The sequence below is a fragment of the Acinonyx jubatus genome, chromosome E3 (assembly GCF_027475565.1).
Source record: "Acinonyx jubatus isolate Ajub_Pintada_27869175 chromosome E3, VMU_Ajub_asm_v1.0, whole genome shotgun sequence".
Taxonomy (NCBI): domain Eukaryota; kingdom Metazoa; phylum Chordata; class Mammalia; order Carnivora; family Felidae; genus Acinonyx; species Acinonyx jubatus.
The window spans coordinates 18,528,808-18,549,401 of record NC_069398.1 but is presented as its reverse complement, the minus strand read 5'-3'; the positions used below and the strand labels follow the sequence as shown (position 1 = coordinate 18,549,401).

Genomic DNA, 20,594 nt, shown 5'->3' with positions numbered 1-20,594 from the left:
TTGGTTAAGCATCTGACTCTTGATTTCAGCTCAGGTCATGGTCTCACAGTTTCATGAGATCGAGCCCTATGTCAGGCTCTGCACTGCCAGCGTGGAGTCTGCTTGAGATTCTCTCTCTCTCTCTCTCTCTCTCTCTCTCTCTCTCTGCCCCTCTCCCACTCGTGCTGTCTCTGTATCTCTAAATAAAAACATAAATAAATAAATAAATAAATAAATAAATACTTAAAAAAAATAAATCTGGTCTGGCCACTTATTGGAGCCTCGTGAGGAAGTCCATTCACATCTCTGAGCCTCAGTTTTCTTGTGAGAAAAATGGGAATAATTGTCCCTGTCTCACAGGGTCCTCATAGGGGTTAAAAACATAATGCATAGAAAGTGATTAGCACAATGCCTGGCACAGAATAAACGCCCAGAAATGCAGGCTGTTATTATTAGTAAGATCAGCTGCATCATGTTCTCCTAAATTCAACCTCCTTTTGAGTATTTCAGTGTCCTTTCGAGTGTCCTAAGAGTGTTTAATTATATTTAAATATAAAAATCTGAATTAAGTGAAATTCAATTAATTCGGAGACTCTTTAGACAAATGGGCTACAAATTCCTTATAATGTTCAAAAGTGGATATGCCGGAAAAGGAAGCCCACAGGGTAAAAAACAAGCTCATTCTTTGTGAAATGCTACAAATCTGACCCTTCCTTAGTAGACGTGTAACAGCAGATTAGGGGACAAAAGAATGGTATACTTGGATGGATACAAAAGCTCTCAAAAGGAGCTTGCATTTTAGGTACACTGGTTATGAAACAAATGGAAAGCTGTTTGCCTCCTGCCTACTGTCCGCCATCTCCTGACTAGGTGCTTCTATACGAGCCTAGAAGCACCAAGCCCTGGCGGAGAGACAGCTGAGGCCCAGAGGGGGCTCAGCTTCCACAGAGGGTGAGACGAAAGCCAGGCTTTTTAACCCCTAGCCAACCCCCCTTGACATTGCCCTGTGCCCAGTCTTGGAACGCCATCTTTTTTCCAAATTGTTCCCCTTTCTCCAGGCCTCTCTCCAGATGGGCCACCGTCACTGTGTCCAGCACTCTGTGACCCACCTTCCCACGCCCCACCAGCCCAGTTACAAATGGTGGTTTTCTGTTTATTGCTCAAAAACAAAAATCCATAAGCAAAGGCGGGGAGATTGTGGGCTGGGAGACGGCATGAAGTGGGTAGGGGCCTTGTCCCTGTTTTCCCCCTACATCTCTCTTCCTGTGACTCTCCAGAGCCCAGGGGTTAGGCCTGGGGCCAGAGCATCTGGGAAGAGGCTTCATGGCCAAGGGAATGCAGAGCTCTCAGGCAGTCCTTTGGCAGGGGGCGGGGGGGGGGGGGTTGCCCTGGGCTGGAGGGGTCCCAGGAGTTGCGGGGGGCCGAATTCCCCTCCCAGGGTCCAAAAGCCAGTAGGGCCAGAGGGGAGGGGCAGGCCCCTTGTTTGGCAACTGAGAAGAGGAGGCTTGGGCGGCAGGATGCTGGTTTATTTACTGTAGGGTCCCCAAGGGCCATCAAAGCCCCCTCGTGGGACCAGGAGACTATTTACACATCAGGGAGAAAGGGAGCCAGAGGCAAGGTCCTGTACTCCTCCCTGCCCAGGAGGGGGAGGGGAGGGGCGTCCTGGGTCCTGCGGCCTTAGTCTTGGGGTTCAGATGGAAACTTCATACTCCCGTGTATCCTGGAGACAGAGAGGTGGGATCAGTTGCTGGAGTGGGAGGGGGATGGAGGAGGGAACAAAGTGAGAGGAGGCACCCACAAGGAAGGGGAGAGACCGTGGGCTTTTTACAAATAACATCGATCGCGAGGTTTGGGAGCCAGGGGGTGGGAACAGCCAGGGGATGTCGGTTTATCTTATAGTATCTTAAAATCACATACAAAATCAGAGTTTCTGGATTGTCTCGAACAACTGGAAGATCTGGCAACTGCGCCCAAGTCTCCACTACGGACCCGATGGGGTGCAAGGTCTCCATTTAGCCACAGTCCTCACCACCCTCTATTGTTCACACCTGACTTGCTTTGTTCATTGGCGTGGCCTTGGTAGGCAGCTGAGGTTGAAATTCCCCAGACAGGTATTACAGAGACTTTGAGAGAAGGTTATAGAGTCCTGGGGGAGCTGAGAGGTGTGGCGCTCCGGGGGCAGGGGAAGGGCTCACCCCAGCTTCATACAGTGGATTGCTGAAGTCTGACTCCACAGTGATGGGGCTGTAGGAATGGGAGCCCGAGAAGCCGAAGAGGGATTTTCCCTGTAGCCTGGGAAAGGGAGGAGATAGAGGGGCTTATCGAGAGGTGAGCCCCCAACCCCCCCTCACCCAGGCGTCTGTGCCAGGCAGGCAGGACGTCTGCCCTGGCTCGAAGCTTCCCGAGTAGGGTACTTACTTGGTGTAGTATATGTAGACGCCGCTGCCGAGGACAATGACCAAACCTAGGGGCAGCAGGATGGCCAAAGCCAGGTTCCCGCCCTCCAGCTGACGCGACGGATCTGTGGTCTGGGTCACTGGGGAGAGGAGAGGCCAGTGAGCTGGGGCTGGGCCCAGCCCTGGGCTCTCCCAGCCTCCTGCCCTGGGCCTCGAACCCTGGGCCTCACCCCTCCGGGGCCTGGCCTCCTGCCCCCGGCCTCTGCCTTGCCCCCCCGACTCGGCCAGGCCTGGTTCTCCACCTGTGCCCTCACTGACCTTCCAGTTTTCGGTTGTCCAGGAGCTCCTCATAGGCCACTGCAGGGAGAGGAGGGGGAGGGGATGGGGTCTGAGCCAGGGAGGGGAGGAGGCTGGGTAGAGGCCGGGAGCCCAGGGGGGCTGGGCTGGACAGCCTGGGTCTCTCTGCCCTCTGCTCACCCTAAACTTTATCCTTCCCTTGGCGGGGGCGTGGCAGGAGTAGTCAGGGCAGGGCCTTCTTCCTCCTTCTCCAGACCCCTAAAAGTTCAGCCTTCTTGGGCAGTCTAAATGAATCAGGTCTGTGGAATTTGTCAAAAGTAGGGAAGTGGAGACTGCTCCAGAGGGCACGGGACTTCCAAGCCAAAGGCCCCTCTGTCTGCTCCATCATCCTTCAGGACAATTCTGTAATACCCGTGAGGATCAGAGCCCTCCGTAGGTGAAGGGGGAGCTCGGCAGGGTTAACCGCTGGTCTCAAATTCGCTTCCTGACTTTCCCAGCCCTGTCACTCCCCAGACGCTGCTGCGCCCCCTCCGGCCCTGTCTGCCCAGGCACCTTTGCAGAGTGGGGGCTGGCTGGTCCACTGGGAGGGGTGGCCGGGCACACAGGTGATGGTGACCTCGCCGATGAGCTCAAAGCCCTCATAGCAGAAGAAGCGCAGAGACTCGCCCGCCTGGTAGTGATGTTTATACAACGTCTGATAGCCATTCTCTGGCACCCCTGGGTTCAGGCACGGCTCATACTTCACTGCAGGGCACATGTCAGTCACAGGCCGGCTCGCTGCTGAGCAGGCCACCCAGCCACCCTTCCCAGGGTGTCCCCAGACTCACAGGCACACTTGGGGACCCGGTCGCTCCACTTGGGTGTGCCTGTGTCCCGGCTGTAGCAGGTGAGTACGGCCGCCCCCTCCAGGCTGTACCCGGGCAGACAGCGGTACTGGACGTGGGAGCCAACAGGGAAGCCAGCGTCCGAGGTGGTACGGTGCCCATTGGTGATCTCACCAGGGTCGGCACAAGTCATGACTGTTGGCAGGAGGGCAAGGTCAGGGGGAACTCGGCCCTTAAAGGATCTCCCAGAAAGCTTAGGGCTGAGCCGTGGGCCGTCTTCCCTCTAGGCAAGCCCCCCCTCTCCCCCTATTTCCTCTGAATGAAGAGATCAGAAGTTGGAAAGCCCTAAACCCCCATGCATTTTAGGTTTCAGGCTTCTTCCAGAAAAGAGTGGTGGAGGCAACCCAGGCCCTCACCCTAGGGTGAAATTTGAAATATCGTGGCCCCTGTACCAGAGCAGACCAGCTACACTCCAGCACTGCCAGCCCTGCATGGTGCATCTTGGGCAGGACAGCAGCTGCTCTCTTTAATTTTATTTTTGAGAGAGAGAGGGAGAGAGAGAGACAGGGGGGCAGGGGAAGGGGGAAGAGAGGGGGAGCATGAGCTGGGGAGGAGCAGGCAGAGAGAGAGACGAACAGAGGATCCAAAGCAGGCTCTGTGCTGACAGCAGAGAACCCAGTGTGGGGCTCGAACTCACGAACTGTGAGATCATGATGTGAGCCAAAGTCAGACGCTTAACCGACTGAGCCACCCAGGAGGTCCAGCAGCTGTCCTCTTTAGAGCCCTCCTGCTCAGCTCATCACTGTCCTTCCCAGCCCCTTGTGCGCTCCTACAGCCCGCCCTGCAGGTGCTTACTTATTTGCAGGAAGTAACAATCATAGCCATTTCTTGTACTTAGACCTGCACAAGGCACCCTGTTAAATGTTTTACATCCACGGTATCCTATACCCTGATGGTCCCGAAAGGCCAACGTGTCTCCCAGGGCTCAAGGTGGTCAAATAACTGGTCCATGGCCACTCAGCCAGGTCACAGCCCCATAACACTGGGCTGAGATTCGGAGACTTGAGTCTCAGCTCAGCTTCAGGCTCAATGTGCTGCCTTGGCCAGGCCCTAGCCCCTGTCCCGTATCCCCTCTGGGTCCTGCTTCGGTCCCTTCCTGTCTCTGTCCCTGTCTTGTCCTGTCTGGGTTTCAGACTGGACATCCTGTGAATCCTTCCAGAGATGGGGAGCTGCGTCATCCAGAACGTTTTCCTTGTGCGCAACCCAAATCTGCCTTCCTGAACTTAACCTCATCGGGCCCACCGTTGCCCCCAAGCACCAGGTAGAAGACCTCCCATCCCATGTCCTCGTGGCCGGCTTCCCCAAATTTGAAGAAAATGACAGCAACCACCCCTTTCTGCTATTCTAAGAGATAAACACTCCCAGCTCCTTTAAATGTCACCTCCTCTGCGAAATCTCCTGTCCCATCACTGGAACAATGACCCCCCTTCCCTTCCCTTCTTCATATTTATAGCAGCTACTACTTACTGCTGACACGCGCGCTGTGTGAACTTGATTTGCTCTTCACAGCCCCTTTTCCTATTTCACCGATGAGGCAGCCAAGGCTCAGAGATGTTAAGCACTTTGCCCCAAATCATCCCGCAGTTACCACCGTGCAATATTCTGAGTTATTTAAGCGTCTGTCCCCCTCCTGGACTGTGAGCTCCGCCAGGGTCGGGAGGGACCCCAGACCCTCTGCATAACCCTAACCCCGCATGGGGCTTCAAAGACTGCATTAAAATAAACCGAATTCTCTGACCAGCCTCGGCCCTAGTACAGTGACTCCCCGTAAGGTCAAAGGTTAGGGACTGAGAGACTGGAGCAGGGTCTAGAACGAAAAGAGCGAGCGGGAGCCGAGAACTGACCGGGAAGGCCGGGAGGGGTGGAACTCGGCCTCAGCAGAGGCGGGGCCAGTAGGCTGTGGGGCGGGGCCGCGAAAAGGTGAGGCCGGACCCAGGGCACGCGGGGTCAGAGCCCAGAACAGTGCACTTGAGGGATGCCGCCCGGAGATGAGAGTGGGTCCAGAGGAGACAGTTTTGGGACACCGAGGATCGGAGGAATGGACCCCAAAGGGAAAGGGGGACGGGGCCTGAGCAAGATCTGGGCAGAATCCAGAACGAAGGGATGAAACGCGGCCGGGATAGGGGCGGGGACACAAAGGGACCGAAGCGGGACGCAGAGGGGTCTGGCGGCGCCCAAGCTGAGCCGCGAAACCCAGATGGGGAGGGGCGGGGCCACGAGAGATGTGGGCGGGGCCCGAGCTCACTCTTTTGGCAGGCGGGCGGCGCTGCGCTCCAGGACAGGTCCCACTGGCAGGTGAGAATGTCGGAGCCGAGGAGCTCGTAGCCAGGCTCGCACTGGTAAGTAAGCACGGTGCCCCGGATCAGGTCCCCGTGGGAGGCCGTCCTCCAGCCCCACTCCGGGGGTGGCAGCTCGGGGCACGTGTCGTTCCTCGGGACCTCTGCAGGGGAAAGACAGAGAGTTTGGATGCTACCCTGCGAATGACTCGGGGAGCCCTTCCAGCCTCGGGGACCTCGAGCTCCTCCCGCGATCTCTGGCCTGCCGGACCCCTGCCCATTTCAGGAGCTTAGACCTCGGTACCTTTGAAGTGCAACACGAAACCCTGCCCCAGGCCCGGGTTTGGGGGCCCTGGCGGTGCCTGGAACTGCAGCGTGAGGTCGGGCCCAGAGGAGAGGAGGCGGCGGCGCGGTTGGGGTCCCCGCAGCTGGGCCAGGACTCGGGCGCTGGGACCGTCCCCGTCGAACAGTGTCAGCATGTCCCCTTCGCGCACATTCAGGCTGCGGGGAGTGGGACCAGATAAGGGGGCTGGGTTATGATCGGCCCCTCCTATCCGGTTCTGCCCAATCCCTAACTCAGTTCATTAGTAACCCTACCTACTCTCCAGCCCTGCCCACATTCTTCCATCCCAGGCCCGGCCCCGCCTTTTGACCAATTTTGGGCTTCTCTGTGCTAACCACTCCAGGTTCCACCTGTTCTGTGGCTCTTCCCAGTTCCTGCTTCCCCATTCCCAGTCCAACTCCTTGCGACCTCGCACTCTCTGGTCCCTCCTCCATCACGCGGTGAGCCACAGTCTCGCACAAGCCCCGCCCTGACCAATCACAGGCCATGTTCATTTACCACCAGCCCAACTCCAGGCCCCACCTGAGTATCTGCAGGCCCGCTTCTGGTTCGTCACGTGACCACCTCATACCAAATCAGCTCACTGGATTCTCCTCACACCCACACCCACCTTGGGTGCTGGTGGTGATACAATGGCTTGGGCCTGGGCCCCTGGAAGTTACTCCAGGGGCGGCCGCAGAAACAGCCAAAGAGTGGGAGACTCCAGGCCAGAGCCCCCTGTTCACTATTACCCGCCCCCCCCCCCCCCAAGCCGCAGAAGACTGCAGTAGCCCATTTCCTTGTCCAAAATCGCCTGGCTAATAATTTGTACCTAGGTCTACCCGACAACGCACTCCCCCATCCTGAACCCTTAGTTGCCTCTTTCATCAGATCGTATATTCACCAAATCTCGTGTAGAAGTGCAAGCCGGCCAGGCTCAGAATGCAGGCTAGGCTGTTGTCATACCACACTTCACCGACCCACGCCCGCCGCACCCCTGCAGCACCCAAACGTACATCTCCACTTGGAGCAAGATGCGCTTCTCTTCTTGGACATGTAGGCCCCACACGCAGTCCTGGCCGGGGCTATAGCTCTGGGGCCAGTCAGGAGAGAGGACCACACCAGCTGCCTCTGACAGCTCCCCTCCACACATGGCTAGGGTGAAAGCGGCGGGGGGGGGGGGGGGGGGGTCGTCAGATTCAGAACCCAGGTGGGAGGGCGGTCTCCAGTTCACCACAGACCTCACCGCTCCCAACTGCGCGCACTAGACCACCTCACAGGTTTCCTGTTATCTATTAAGACACCTGTTTCTCGATGTACCCAGTCCTGTTGTACCCAATCCCCAGCCCTGCTCTCAATTAGCCCTGCCCATGCTCCAGCCTATGCATTACCCCCCCCCCCCGCAACCCATAACTTAGTTCTATTTCTAGCTCTTCAGGACATTTGGGTTGTGACCCCTAAGTTTTGTAACAAACACACCAGTTATTTAGTTAAGAAAACTATTTCTGATAGGGACAGGGATTTGCCCAAGGCCTGGGTTTATTAGGTTTGGAGAGGCAAGTCTCCTCCCTGAATGGCCTTCCTAAGATTCCCAGCCCGGGGGGAGTCTGTAGACTGAAGGACCTCCTGGCGATGTCGAGGGCTCACCCTTGCAGGCTGGCTCTGTGTCGTTCCAGTGGGGCTCTGTGGGATCCACACATTCGATGGCATTGGGGGGGCCCGGGGGCTCTAGGGCATATCCTGGGAGGCACGAGAAGGTGGCCAGTGCCCCTGGGCGGTACTCAGGGTCCGTGGTGGTGACATTGCCATGTGCCAGGAAGGGGGCGAAACAGCGATCTTCTTCAAAGGCTAGAGAGGAGTCGGTCACAGAAATTAAGCATTAAGATAGGTCTCAGGGGTCTCAGACTGGGGGGGACTTAGGCTGAATTCAAGTGTCGTTTGGCCATTCCGAGGTCTGTTTACAATGCAATGCTTAGGGCTTAACTTTCACTCTCCAGTCTCCTCCAAACCCTAACACTTCTCATTTACACATTTCTGTTACCTTCCTGCCTCTGGAGGAAAACTGCTAGGCTAGTCAAATCGCAGCTCCCATTCTACAGATGAGGAAACTGAGGTCCAAGGACAAAAAGTCACTTGCCCAGTGTCATACCCTAGGGCAGTGGCAGAATCAGGTCTCAGACTCACATGGCTTGATTCCCAGCTAGAGACACTTGGTTTTAGAAACTGCAGAGGAGGGAGAGGAAAGGGTGCCTTTGGAGAACTGGCTCATGTAAGTGTGTTCTCCCCTCAAAAATAACAGATTCTGATTACCCCTGATCATCCATGCTGTGGCTAGAATCCAAAAGTGCAGTGAATGCAGAAGCTACTCAATTTTGATTTTGGACTAAGTCAGCAAAAATAAACATTTGGAGAGCATTTTAGTTTTGGCCCACGTGATCATATCTTAGCTGCAAAACTATACGTGAAGAGGAATCTGAAGCTCATGGAACAGCAATGACCCACAACTAGGGAGGCAGGCCTTAAACCTGGAACTCTTTTCACATTTTCAAAGACAAAATGCAAATTATTTTTTAGATCCACTGTTGTAGTTTACTGTTATTTAACCCGATGAGGTTAAGTGTCATGTCCAAATCCTATGCACCCATCAGGGCCCAGTGCCAATTCCATTTCTCCCTTGATTCATACCAGAGACCAGCCCCTCCCATCTCTGAGCATTTCATTTTCTTTATCTCTCTCCTGCTACTGTTTGCACAAATCCTCTGCTCCAGTCACACTGAAATTTCCTGTTTCCCAAACATACCAGGCCTTTCTATGACTCTTTACTATTGCTCACACTGTTCCTTTCACCTGAGATGCTCATCCCTAATCTCCCTCTTTTATTTATTTATTTTTTTAAGTTTATTTATTTATTTTGAGAGAGAATGAGTGGGGGAGAGGCAGAGTAAGGGAGAGAGAGAATCCCAAGCAGGTTCCACACTGTCAGCACAGAACCCCATTCAATGCTCCAACTCACGAACCATGAGATCATGACCAGAGTGGAAACCAAGTCAGGCCCTTAACCGACTGAGCCACCCAGGTGCCCCTAATCTCCCACTTTTAAAATTCTCTCTATCCCAGAGCCTGGCCAGTAGGTAGAGTATGAGACTCTCAACATTCTCTCTATCCTGTAAAGGTGTTCAAACACCTCTTCTCCCATGGTCGGCTGACCTCCTTGTTTCTACCTGTCCAGCATCCGGTCCCCCTTCTTCTGTTTACAGCACTCCTTTTTTCATTTTGGGATACATGCCTCCCCGGTCAATGAGGTCCGGTTGGGGCCAACTCTGGATGGTTATGTGATGTGGATCTGCCAATCCTAACGCCACCTGACCCTAGCTTTAATGAGGCTCGGTGTAGGCACATGACCTAAGCCAGGGAAATGAGAGCCCTTCTTGGCATTTCTGCTGAGAAAGTGCTATACTTTCTCTTTCTGGTTGACTTACTAAGTTGGTGGTTTATCAGTCAGAACTGCTAGGTCCACCATATATGAGAGCCTGACAATGAAGCCAACGCAGAGCAAAGAACTGAGAGATTAAGGTAATTGGACTCTTGGCTGTGTATCTAGAGCCAGCCATATATGAAACTTAAAGAGAAAAAGCTACTTCAGAAATTAGAAGGGGTCCATCAGAGGGGATTTTTAGAGTTTTGGGGTGGGAAAGCAAGTTAGGTTCCAGGGATCCAAACACAGAAATGAACAGGGACAGTGTTTGTGCTTGTGACTGTACCTGGCCATCAGGAAGAGGGGAGAGTGCAGGAGTTGGGGCCCCGAGAGGAGGGCGGTTACCTTCAAATCGGAGGCTTAGCAGCAGGGGATTGGCAGGTGTCTCTGAGAGCAGCTCCACATACAGGGACTGGGCATCACTGATGAGACCCCGCTCTGGGACATCATCCATGTCTGAGTCATAGATGACTGGGGAGAGGGGACTGCCCCCTGAGCGCACCATTAGCCTGAGATGGACAGAAGGGTCGTCAGGAGCTCAGTTTCCCCTCAGAAGCTGCCCCACCTCTTGCCAGGCTCTCCTCACTCATTTTCAAGCTATTGTTTTCAAAGGTCGACTACATGCCAAGTACTCTAAGCCTTTACACATTTTGTCTCATTTAATTTTCACAAGAGCCCTTGAGTGGGTACTCTTTATTACTCCTTACTTTAGAGATGAGGACACGGAGGCCCAGAAAGAGTAAATAGCCTGCCCAACATCACACAGCAACTCATGGCAGAGCTGCGATAGCAGTTAGATAGAGGGGGTACCAATGATGATGAGGATGCCAAGCACATTTACAGTGCTCTCTGTGGGCCAGGCACCCTTCTAAGTATTTCATGTGTCTTAACATGTATCCTCGCAGAAACCTTCAAAAGGAGGTCCTATTATTGCCACTCTACAGGAGAGGAAACTGAGGCACAGAGAAGTTTAGTGATTCATCTAAGTTGACACAGCTATACTGCCTAAGAAGGGGAAGGACCAATCTGTATTTGACACAAATTTTAACCGGGATCCACCCCAGACCTGTCTGACCACCCCCTGCAGCCTCCCTGTTTCCCAGAGGTGGGGACCTCTGACTCAAGGCGCAGATCCTCACCGGTCATTGTCCTCATCCAGTGAGACCCTCTCGAAGTGCAGGTGAAGCCGGCGTCCCTCAGCTGCTTCAATGACCCAACGGCAGGTGAGGTTGGGCCCTGCCGCTCCCCCAGGCTCAGGGGACACGATGCGGCCCAATGTAGCATTGTGGATGGTGCCACCACAGGATGCTGTGGGGGGGGGAGGGGATATGTTAAGGTGACTTGTCCTGCTGTCTTCAGAGCTGTTACATCCACACCTTTGGTTGGGACCTGGCCTCAGGGTGCCCTACAGGCTCACGGCAGAGGACAGGACATTTCCAGGCCACCACTCAGGTAGGGAACCAGCCCTAAAATAGGAAACCCCAGAATGGACACCTCCTAGGATGGAAATCCTGCTAATATGAACACTCTCCAGATGTGGATACCCTGGCATCTGGAGTTATGGGGGATCCCCCAAATTGAAGCCCTCAAATGGAAAATCTTCCAGACGGGATCACCAGGATGAAGACTCTCCAGGATAGAGACCCTCTAGATATGGACCTCAAGAATGGTTTCCTTGAGGATGAGGAGTCCCTAAGAGAAGAGGCAGCCAGAATGGTGACTCCCCAAATGGAAACCCTCTAGGCAGGACATCCCCAGATAGAGACCCCCAAGAATGGAGATTCTCAGAGGATAGGGACAGTGTAAGGAGCTCCAGATGGAGACACCAGGATACGGACTCTTCTAGGCAGAAACCACTTCACGATGGATGTTCCCCAAAGATGGAGATGCCCAAGATAGTACCCTCCCAATGGGGCTCCCAGGACAGGCCCCACTTAGCATGCAGGAGACTCACCCATACAGCTGGGGGGTTCACCACTCCAGGCTGGCCGGGTGCCATTGAGGCAGATAAGGGTCTCCTCACCCTGCAGCTGGTAGCCCGAATCACAGTGGAAGGTGGCAGTACCCCCAGGGTGCAGGTCTGTCACGCTCACATCCCCATGGGTCGGCCGGGGAGGGAAGCCACAGCTCAGGAGATAGGCTGGATAAGGCAGAGCAGGGAGAAGGACTCTTTTCTCCAGGCCACTCTCACCAATCACCCAGCACTTCCTTCCCCCTTTCCACATCCCCCTGGAGGCACAGACTGGCTCCTTACTGGAGTTTTCACCTGGCTACTTGGTCTAATGAAGAGATAACTTCAATGTCTCTTATCTCCCCTAATCTTTGTAATCTACCCACTTTGGCTTCCATTTTAGAGATGAAGTATCTGAGATTCAAAGATATTCTGACTGTGGTACATATTTGGTGTGTGACCTCGGGCAAATCAGTTGACCACTCTGAACCCATCCAGCTCTAATAATAACAAATAGTATTTCCAGAGCCTGTTCAGCTGCTAAGGTGAGTTTATGCAGCACTTTTGAGGTAGCCAGAGTAAGACTGTGATACGTTTTCCAGATGTAGAAATTGGTTACTAAGTGCCTCACCATGTTTTCTCCCTCCTTTAAAAGCACTTTTTTAAATGTTTTATTTATTTTTGAGACAGAGAGAGCATGAGTGGGGGAGGGGCAGAGAGAGAAGGGGACACAGAATCTGAAGCAGGCGTCAGGCTCTGTGCTGACACGTGAGATCATGACCTGAGCCAAAGTCAGAGGCTTAACCAAGTGGGCCACCCAGGCACTCCTACGCTTTCTCCCTTCTACACATACAGACTCTCTTCCACGGAGGCGAGTGGTGGTAGAATTCCCTCAGCTTTCATCCAGAGGAGCCACATGAAACTCCTTTAGGAACTTTGACCATCTTGTCATTAAAGACCTTCATACTCAGTGCCCCCTAAATGAATCCTCCAGTGAAAGTGAAGTGCTAGAGAAGGCTTTGCTTTCCTTTGTTTCTCTCCTCCTCTCTTGCAGTGAGAACTAGCCAATCTCTCTTTTTGTGCTGGCTGCTAAGACGCTCAGAACCAGATCGAGGCTTGTCCCTAGCAACAAGGGCCTGTCCATCCACGTCTATTTTTTCATCTTTAATACGCACTTCCTGGCACCAATTTTCTTCTTATTTTATTTAATTTTGATGTGTTCTTTTTTGAAAGCCTCCTGAAAACCTTGTGGAATCCTATGAGAGAAATAAATAGAAAGTGACTTTGGGGATGCCTGGCTGGCTTAGTCAGACGAGCATGCGACTCTTGATCTCAGGGTCATTAGTTTGAGCCCCATGTTGGGTGTAGAGACTAACTAAATAAGAGAAAGAAAGAACGAAAGAATGAAAGAAAATAGGAAGGAAAGGAAGGAAGGGAGGAAGGAGGAAAGAAGGAAAGAAGGAAGGAAGGAAGGAAGGAAGGAAGGAAGGAAGGAAGAAAAAGAAAAAGAAAGGAAGAGACTTGGTAGTAAACAATGGACTCTAAATTTGGTCCTGACACAGTTCTGTGTGTCTGTTTCAGACCAGTCACAGTTCATCAAGAAGGGCTGCCAGGCGGAGGTGCACCAAAGCTGGGTCTCTGTAGCAGGGGTAGGCTCTGGGTAACCATGCTTGGAAGGTACCAGTTTGCCTGGGCCTTTGTTTTTGCTAACTCTCCAGCCCTAAGTGATTCTGTCAGAGAGCTGGTCTCTCCCTACTTCAAAATTCAATAAGCATTTTCTTGGCTGGGTGCTGGGCACAGAGAGGCAAAAAGGGCCCCCAGGCTTTGCCCTTCGGGAGTTCACAGTCTATGAAGATAAACACAAAAACCTTCTAGAATACAGTGGTTTAAGTACATATTAGCCTCTTGATGACTCTCCACAGTTAGCAGAATCAAGTCCAAATGCTTTGGGTTGACATTCAAATGCCTTCCATAGCTGTGTCCAGCGCAACACTCCCAGCGTCAGGTCTTAGCACCCACAATCTGTATATCCTACACAATGTAATTTTGTGACTTCCGTATCTTTTCACACCATTTCCCCCACCTGCAAGGCCCTCTTCTCGCCCTTTTTCATTTCTCAAGGAGTAACTTAAGAACCACCTCTTCCAGGAAGTCTTCCTCACCCCTCCCCTTTCCAATTGAGTTTGTTTCTTTCTTGCCTCCTCACATGCACCTGCATAATCTTATCATCACATTGACTGCTGTCTATTGCCATGATGAGACAGAACCACGTCTTATTTATTTTGTCTCCCCAAAGCCTAGCCTAACTGGTTCACTGATGTGGCAGCGAAGAGGGTTTTTGGAACAATACACAAGAGCACTGGATTTGGAACCGGCAGACCTGAGTTCTGGGTCCAGCTCCAAGACTTATTAGCTGTATGACCTTGAGCAGGTGATGTCACCTCTAGGGCCTGTCACCTGTAAATGGCAGTAATAACCACTATCATTGACAACTGGCCTTCAGGTTAAAGGAAAGAAACACGCAAAGCACCTGACACATAGAAAGTACTCAGAAAAGCTTAATCACTTGCCACTCCATCTCAATTAATGAATGCCTCAGAGTCAGGGCTGGGGACTGACTGCTGACTCTGCAATGAACTTACAGGTGGTTTAGCATCCATCTGACCTTTCATCCTCTCAGAGCTGGGGGTCACTCTCAGGGGTGCTGGGAGATGCAAAGGAAACCACAGTTGGCGCAGGGGTTTTGTAAATGGGAACGCTCGCTGGGCTTGGGGCGAGCAGTGATGGAGCCTTTGGCCTTTCAGAGAAGCTAATGAGGCCACTTTGGACCAGAGGCCCCAGCTAGTGCAGACTGGGGAGCGCTTAAACAGGGCTTCGGTCCCAAAGGTGCCCTGAGAAGCTGCAAAGCAGGGAAGACCGAGGCAGGTAATGAAGGCCAATTTATGCAATAGCCCTGCTTCCCCAAATGTTCTACTTAGTCTAAAGAGTCCTATTTTCAATGCCCTAGGGAAGTGGCTGCTTAAGAGAGCCAGCGGGGAGCCATTTTGTAAAATCGGAAGTCCTGCCCTGGGCCCGGGCCCTGGGCCATGCCCTTGCTTCCTGCTGATCCGACCACCAGTTACATGGCCCCCACCTCACTGGGTTCTCCGCAAATAGGTCTCTCCACCTTGCACACATGAGCCCCTGGGGCTGGGCAGAGGCCTCAGGAGAAACTCGAAAGTGTGTGAGGAAGGGGTACGGGCGCTGTGTGAGCTGGATAAAGCCCACAAGGGAAACGGGGGGCAGCAGAGCACACAAGAGGCAGGCAAGGCCATGAGGTGATGTAAATGGGGACATTGGCCCCAAACACAGTTCCCTCTCTGTTTTCCAAGGAACACGGGGACTTTGGAGATGGCAGCAGGGTCTGGAACGGGACAGTGGGCTGGGACTGTTGCCTCATACACACGTGTATGCTAGAACATACCCTTGCACTGTGGGAAGGTTCCCGTACACACGGGTGAGCACCAATGTCCACCTGTCTGTAGGCTGTCCGTGGGTGGTTGCTCATGAATGCAGTTGTGCCTCTTACGCCCCCCAAACCCAGCAGGATCTTTCTAGGCCACAAATCTGAGGCTGTCACTGTCTTGCTTAAAACCTCTCAACCCGTCTCCGTGCCCCTTGCAGGATAAAGTCATCTGTACTCCTTACTGAAGCTGACAAGGACCCTCATGATCTGAATCCAACCTACCTCCCAGTCTGGTCTCTTAGAGCCTGCTTCCCGCCCACCACTTTCTGGGTTTTTCTGTAGCAACAACTGACATTGCTGAGCTCTCACTGTGTACAAGACACTATTTTAAGCACCTGACATGTATTAGTTAATTTGATCTTCCTAATAATGCCATGAGCTAAGTATTATGATCCCCACTTTTCAGGTGAGAAGTGAGGCACAGAAAGGTTAAGTAACTCGCCCCAGGTCACACAGCTAAGACAATTCTGTCTTCCATGCTGAATCACTTCAACTCCTCAAGGAGGCCATGCTTTTTCATCCGTCAGGACACTTGCCTCTTTCTCCCCCTCCCACCTTCCCGTAGTAGCTCATCTTTTAGTTCCCAGCTTAGTTACCTCCTCCAAGAAGGTGTCCCTGTATCCCTTAGGAGAAATTTAAGTCCCTTTGAAATTTGTTCCCTCTGCCTGTGTTTCCTTCATCATAGGGATATAGGTCCGAATCTCACTGAATTATAATCATCCTGATTACTTGCCCATCTCTTTACCTAGATTCTGAGTTCCTTGATGATTTCCATCTAGCTTGTTCATTTCTCCCTCCAGGGATAACACAGGGCCGGTATGAAACGGGTGCTCAATAAACATTTGTCGAGTGAATGGGTGAACTGCCACCTGGATGTGTGCACACCCAGACACAGGCCTGTGAGTGTGTGAAATAAGTGTACGTAGATCTCCTCTATGGGCTCTGCTCCCAGGGTCCTAGCCAGGAGGAAAGGCTCCTGGTGATGTGCCTTGTGCCCAGTGTGGCCCCTCCCCTTCCACCAGCACCCCAGACTCCTCACCCTGATAGTGGATCCTGAAGCCACCGCCCCTTGGGACCCGTGGACTCTGGAAGTGCAGGAGCAGTCGGTTGGTTGGACTCCTAAGGACCTGTCCTTCTCCCAGCATGGAGGAGTTGGCCAGGAGTCGGGGGGCCAGGCCTGGGGACCCCCCACCAGCCAGCACCAGGAGTTCCTCCTCCCGAGACAGGTTCAGCGTCTGCACCTAAAGAAGCCAGACCCAGACCCCCCGGGACAAGTCAGTGTGGCAGCCAAATATCACTGTGACATCGGTCAAATTATAGAACTCTAGGAGAGTCTTTGAGATCCTTGGAAAACAGGCCCATTTCAGTTAGGAAACAGGTTCTCTGGTTCCCCGGCCAAACTTGTGCACACCCCTGGGCCTAGAGGAAAGGGCTTGGGGGCTTCAAAGTCCAGTTACCTGGATCTCAATGCCGTAGCCAGGGTAGACATGGATGCTGTATGTGCAGTCCAAGAGCCCCAAGGTGCGGCTGGCTGCACTCCCCAAATCTGGAGACTCCACATGCCCTTCGCCCTCAGAGATGTTGTTATTACACAGAACTGAAGAGATACAAGTGGCTGGAGTTGGGAGAATCCCTGTGTTCTTGCCCCCCCAGCCAAGCAACTCTGGGGGTCCTCACCTGTCTTGGCCCCAGCACCCCTCTCACCACTTTTATCCGGTGCTCCCTCTCCCCCCTCCCCCTCCCCCGTGCCCACAACTCCCTTCCCCAACCGTAATGGAGATAAAACACATAGAGAGGTGCTGGTACATAGCAAGGGCATATGAATGCCAGCCTTTATTACTATTGAGCGGAAGCCCAGACCCCTTCTTCCACACGTTCCCAGCAGCCTCTCCCCCTGCACACCCGCTCCTCTCCCACATTCGTACTCCTGCACACTGTCCTCATCCCCTTTCGCTCGCCTCACCTGGGCTGGTCACCGTGGTGGTAACAGTTGTCGTGGTGATGATGGTGGTCGTGGTCTCCTCCTCTCCTCCCTCAGGCCCGAGGGGTGGGCCTGGGGAGGCGGGGCCAGGAAGGGGCGGGGCCGTAGTTCCTGGGGGCGGGGTCAGCAGCTCTGGTGCGGTGGGGCCTGCCCCCCTGCCCCCTTTAGGGGTTACGGCTGTTGTCAGAGGCCCTGTCCCTGGCTCAGTGGCCCGTGGCAGGGAGGGCGCTGCAAGAGTCTGGCCGGCTGGAGGGGTGGCTAGTGTGGGGTCTGGATCAGATCCTGGGACAGTGCAACGGAAGTCAGGGCACAGAAGGAGCAAATTGGGGGGCCATGGGTAGGGAGCAGGGCTGAGGGAAACTGGGGGCTCCCCCACTGAACCCCAAAGACCTCCCCCACAAGGTGCAGGCCCCCCTCCACGTCTCCCTTCCCCACCCGAACTTTGAGCCTCCTCCCAAGGCGTCCACAGCCTGACCCCCCATCCCTCGCCACCTCTCTGCCTAGGTCCTTCCACTCTGACAGTCTCCTTGAGCCTCTCCATGCCTCCCCCTTCAGATCCGGCTCCCCTTCCTGTGTACCCCTTTCTCTCTCCTCTCTCTCTCTTTCGCTCTCTCTGGAACTCTTCTCTGTTTAGTATTCCCGTGGCTCTCTGACTTTATGAGTCTAAATCTGCTACTCTCTGCATTTCTCTCTCTTTCTGCGTCTCTCTCCCCCTTGTTCCTCCGAATCTGGTTCTCTGAGTTTCCATCTGTGTTTCTCTCTGATGGTCTGTTTTTCTGTCTGGCTCTGTCTCTTGATCATTCTGTCTCGATTTCCCTGGGTCTCTGTCTATGCCCAGTTTTGACACGCTCTAACCATCACTCTCTGAACGTCACTGGCTTGGGTTCCCATCTCCCTGAGTTTATTCCCTCCCTCTCTGTATGCCACTCGTGCCACTCTGGGGGCCTCACCCGGCAGGTAGCCCATCTCTGGACCCCTCCTCAGCAGGGCCCCATGGAGCAGCTCAGCCAAAGCCTCGGAGGCTACTGTGGGGGCCTCACTTCCGGGCTCTGGCAGTACCTCTTCTTCCTTCAGGGGCAGACCTAGGAGATGAAGTTGTGTGAGCCCTCCCACTGCCCCACACTCTTTCCTTCTCTAGAAAGATCTTTTCCAGAGCTCTTCCCCTCTCCCCAGTCAGCAGGGCCTGCAGGAGCTCAGAGGGTCCCAGACTGGGCTGAGAGCCAAGATTGGAGGAGGGGCTCCCAGCTGCCTCACACACTCCTGCACCTTCCCCTCTCCCCCCACCCCCCAGGCTGAGTGGGCCTTCAGTGAACCCTGGACAGCGCCAGCAGCGTGGCCACAGTGCTACCTTCATTTTCCCCTCACTGGTGCTCTTCCCCCAACCCTGGAGCTCTGCAGAGGTCTGGCAGTACCTCCCAGCCCTTGCTTCCGCAGTGCCCAGCTTTCTTTCTGGGTTTCTGTCTCTGCAGTGTGGTGTCCTCTCTCTCTCTCTGTCTCTCTCTCTCTCTGTCTCTCTCTCTCTCCCCCTCTCTGCAGTCTCTGCCAGCTTCCCTGGAGTCTGGCGAGGGGTCAGATTAAGGACTGAAGATTTGGCCCCTGGTCTCTGAGCACTGCCTCTGTCCATCTGTCTTTGTCCATTCGTCCAAGAGCGTTTGTGTGTGCAGTGCCTGGCGCTTCTCCCACCACCTCCGTGTCCCACCCAGGTACCCTGCATGCTTCATGCCGCCTCCGCAGACATCCCCCCAACTTCCCCAGCCCTTCTTCCTGTATTTAACACCCCCCCGGCTCTGGTAAAAGCTCCCCTCATTCATTCCCCCACCTCTTCAGTATTGGGGGTTAGGGCTCCAGGCACCAGCGAGAAAGCCCTGGCTTGCCCCTTCCCTATCAGCTGTACCCCTCCCCTCTCCCAGAAGCTCAGAAAGCCCAGGATGTTCAGAGAAAGGATGGCAGAAGACCCAGCTGAGGACCTTCCCCGGGCCTACCCCCACGCTCCCATGTCCTTACCCTGAATCCAGGGACAGCTCAGCAGAATTAGGAACAGCAGCTGGGGAGGCGGCGGGTGCTGGACCCTGGGAGTCCCCATGGCGACTCACACCGATTTCTCTCCTCTGCGTCTCTTCTAAATAATCTGTCACCTTTCCTCCGTCTCCTTTTATCTTTCCCTTTACTTATTTATTTTTTTCCCTGCTAGCATGGAGCAAGAAAGACAATTTCTCTGCCCCTTGGGATGAAGGGGCAGAATTGGGCTGGAGGTCGCCTGGATCCCACCCCTCCTTGCCCAATCTCCTCTGTCTTCTGCTCTCGGGTCTGTGGGAGAGGGGGCGCGGCTCCGGCTGCAGGGGGTGGGACCAAGAAGGCCGAAGGGGCCGGGTCGCTTGGGTTACCCTCTCGCTCGGGCGCCTGGGTCCCCCCAGCTGGCTGGATCCCAAGCTGGGGGAGTGGGGAGAGGCAAGACAGCTTCAGGGGGTCTGGGGTGGGGTCGAGGATCAGGAGGGTCCCTACTGTGCTCTAGCGGGGCTTGGCGGGGAGGGGAGGGGGTTGCGGAACCTGGAGAGCCGAAGCTCGGGCACAGGAGCTGCGGGAGGGAGAAGCTGAGAAAGGTGTCGAACCCACGTCAGATCCTGGGGACGGGCGAAGGGAGGGGCCGGGATTTATTTGGGGGCGACGGGGAGGGGGGGAGGGAGAAGGAGGAAGTGCAGATGGAGGAAGGAGGGACCACATGAGCCAGACCGTAATCCTCACTCCCGCGGCCCCTAGGGGAGGCAAAGGAAACTCTGGTCCTAGCTGTAATTACAACCTCTTCCCCCAGCCTTTCCAGCACATCTGGAATCTGAATCTCCTCTTCCCAGGGTGCCGAGGGGCGGCACAGCTGGGTTCACGCTTGCTCGGCTCCCCAGTATGCCCCCTACCCACATCCAGGAACCCCACCCCCCACAGGACTTCCCTTTCTGTTTTACAGCTCATGTGCAATGGGCTCCCCTCTTCCAGGAGAATGGCAAGTTTACACGTTTACGAGAAGTCGCAGGGGCGACAGGCCGGGATCTGGGGAGGGGAAACCCCTTCTCTTACATTCACGACCCCGGCCAGCGGCCAGGCAGCTTCAACTTTGATTTTTTTTCTCCTGGCCTCTGTCACCACGCCTCTGGGGCACCCTTTTCAGCACCACCAGCCAGCGGACAGCTCTTCTCGGCCGAGCCGGAGCGGGCCCGGCCCCCCGCGCCGCCGGCGATTGGCTGAAGCCACCCTCACTATCAATCAGTCTCCCGCCGGGGGCCGGCTCTAGTGAAGGCGGAGGGGGAGGGGAGTCACAGGCCGACTGGTCAAGGGATCTGCAGACCTATGGACAGGCCGCAGTGTCCCTGTCCTCAGTCCGCGAGCGCCGGCCTTGTCCGTCAGTCCGCGCGCCCGCCCCGCCCCTTGCCTTGTCACGCCCCTCCTCAGCCCCCGCCCCTCCTTTTCGCATTGCGGGGCGGCTGGAGGTTGGCACAGTGCCCCCTGCGCCCCACGTGGCGCCCCGTCGGGGCGGGG

At 54.6% G+C, this 20,594-nt stretch overlaps 1 protein-coding gene across 4 annotated transcripts; it reads right to left on the bottom strand.

Annotated features, from left to right (window-relative positions):
* Positions 1-1,116: 1,116 nt before the first annotated feature.
* On the bottom strand, positions 1,117-19,702 carry SEZ6L2 (seizure related 6 homolog like 2). Of its 4 annotated transcripts, none has more exons than XM_027051673.2 (18): positions 19,071-19,702; positions 18,017-18,148; positions 17,049-17,348; positions 16,543-16,682; positions 16,125-16,326; positions 11,584-11,769; positions 10,769-10,937; positions 9,975-10,138; positions 7,802-8,002; positions 7,171-7,309; positions 6,137-6,333; positions 5,802-5,996; positions 3,500-3,691; positions 3,225-3,416; positions 2,694-2,732; positions 2,398-2,515; positions 2,175-2,296; positions 1,117-1,699 (listed from the first exon to the last, which is right to left on the bottom strand). In XM_027051673.2, the coding sequence occupies exons 1-17, from the start codon at positions 19,147-19,149 to the stop codon at positions 2,182-2,184; spliced, it is 2,760 nt and encodes a 919-aa protein (XP_026907474.1). In that variant the 5' UTR covers positions 19,150-19,702; the 3' UTR covers positions 1,117-1,699; positions 2,175-2,181. The 4 variants fall into 4 exon arrangements, with proteins under 4 accessions (XP_026907474.1, XP_026907473.1, XP_053069039.1 ...); XM_027051672.2 differs by having other exon boundaries at positions 2,175-2,271; positions 19,071-19,701; XM_053213064.1 differs by lacking the exon at positions 2,694-2,732.
* Positions 19,703-20,594: the final 892 nt, after the last annotated feature.

Bases quoted from the DNA above. Each gene is read 5' to 3' on its own strand.
- SEZ6L2 (XM_027051672.2), bottom strand. From the start codon at position 19,149: ATGGGGACTCCCAGGGTCCAGCACCCGCCGCCTCCCCAGCTGCTGTTC. The intron at 7,310-7,801 runs GTGAGCCCTCGA...CTTTCACCCTAG, and splicing joins CACAGAGCCAGCCTGCAAGG to CCATGTGTGGAGGGGAGCTG. The intron at 2,272-2,397 runs GTAAGTACCCTA...TCCCTTTCCCAG, and splicing joins GTCTACATATACTACACCAA to GCTACAGGGAAAATCCCTCT.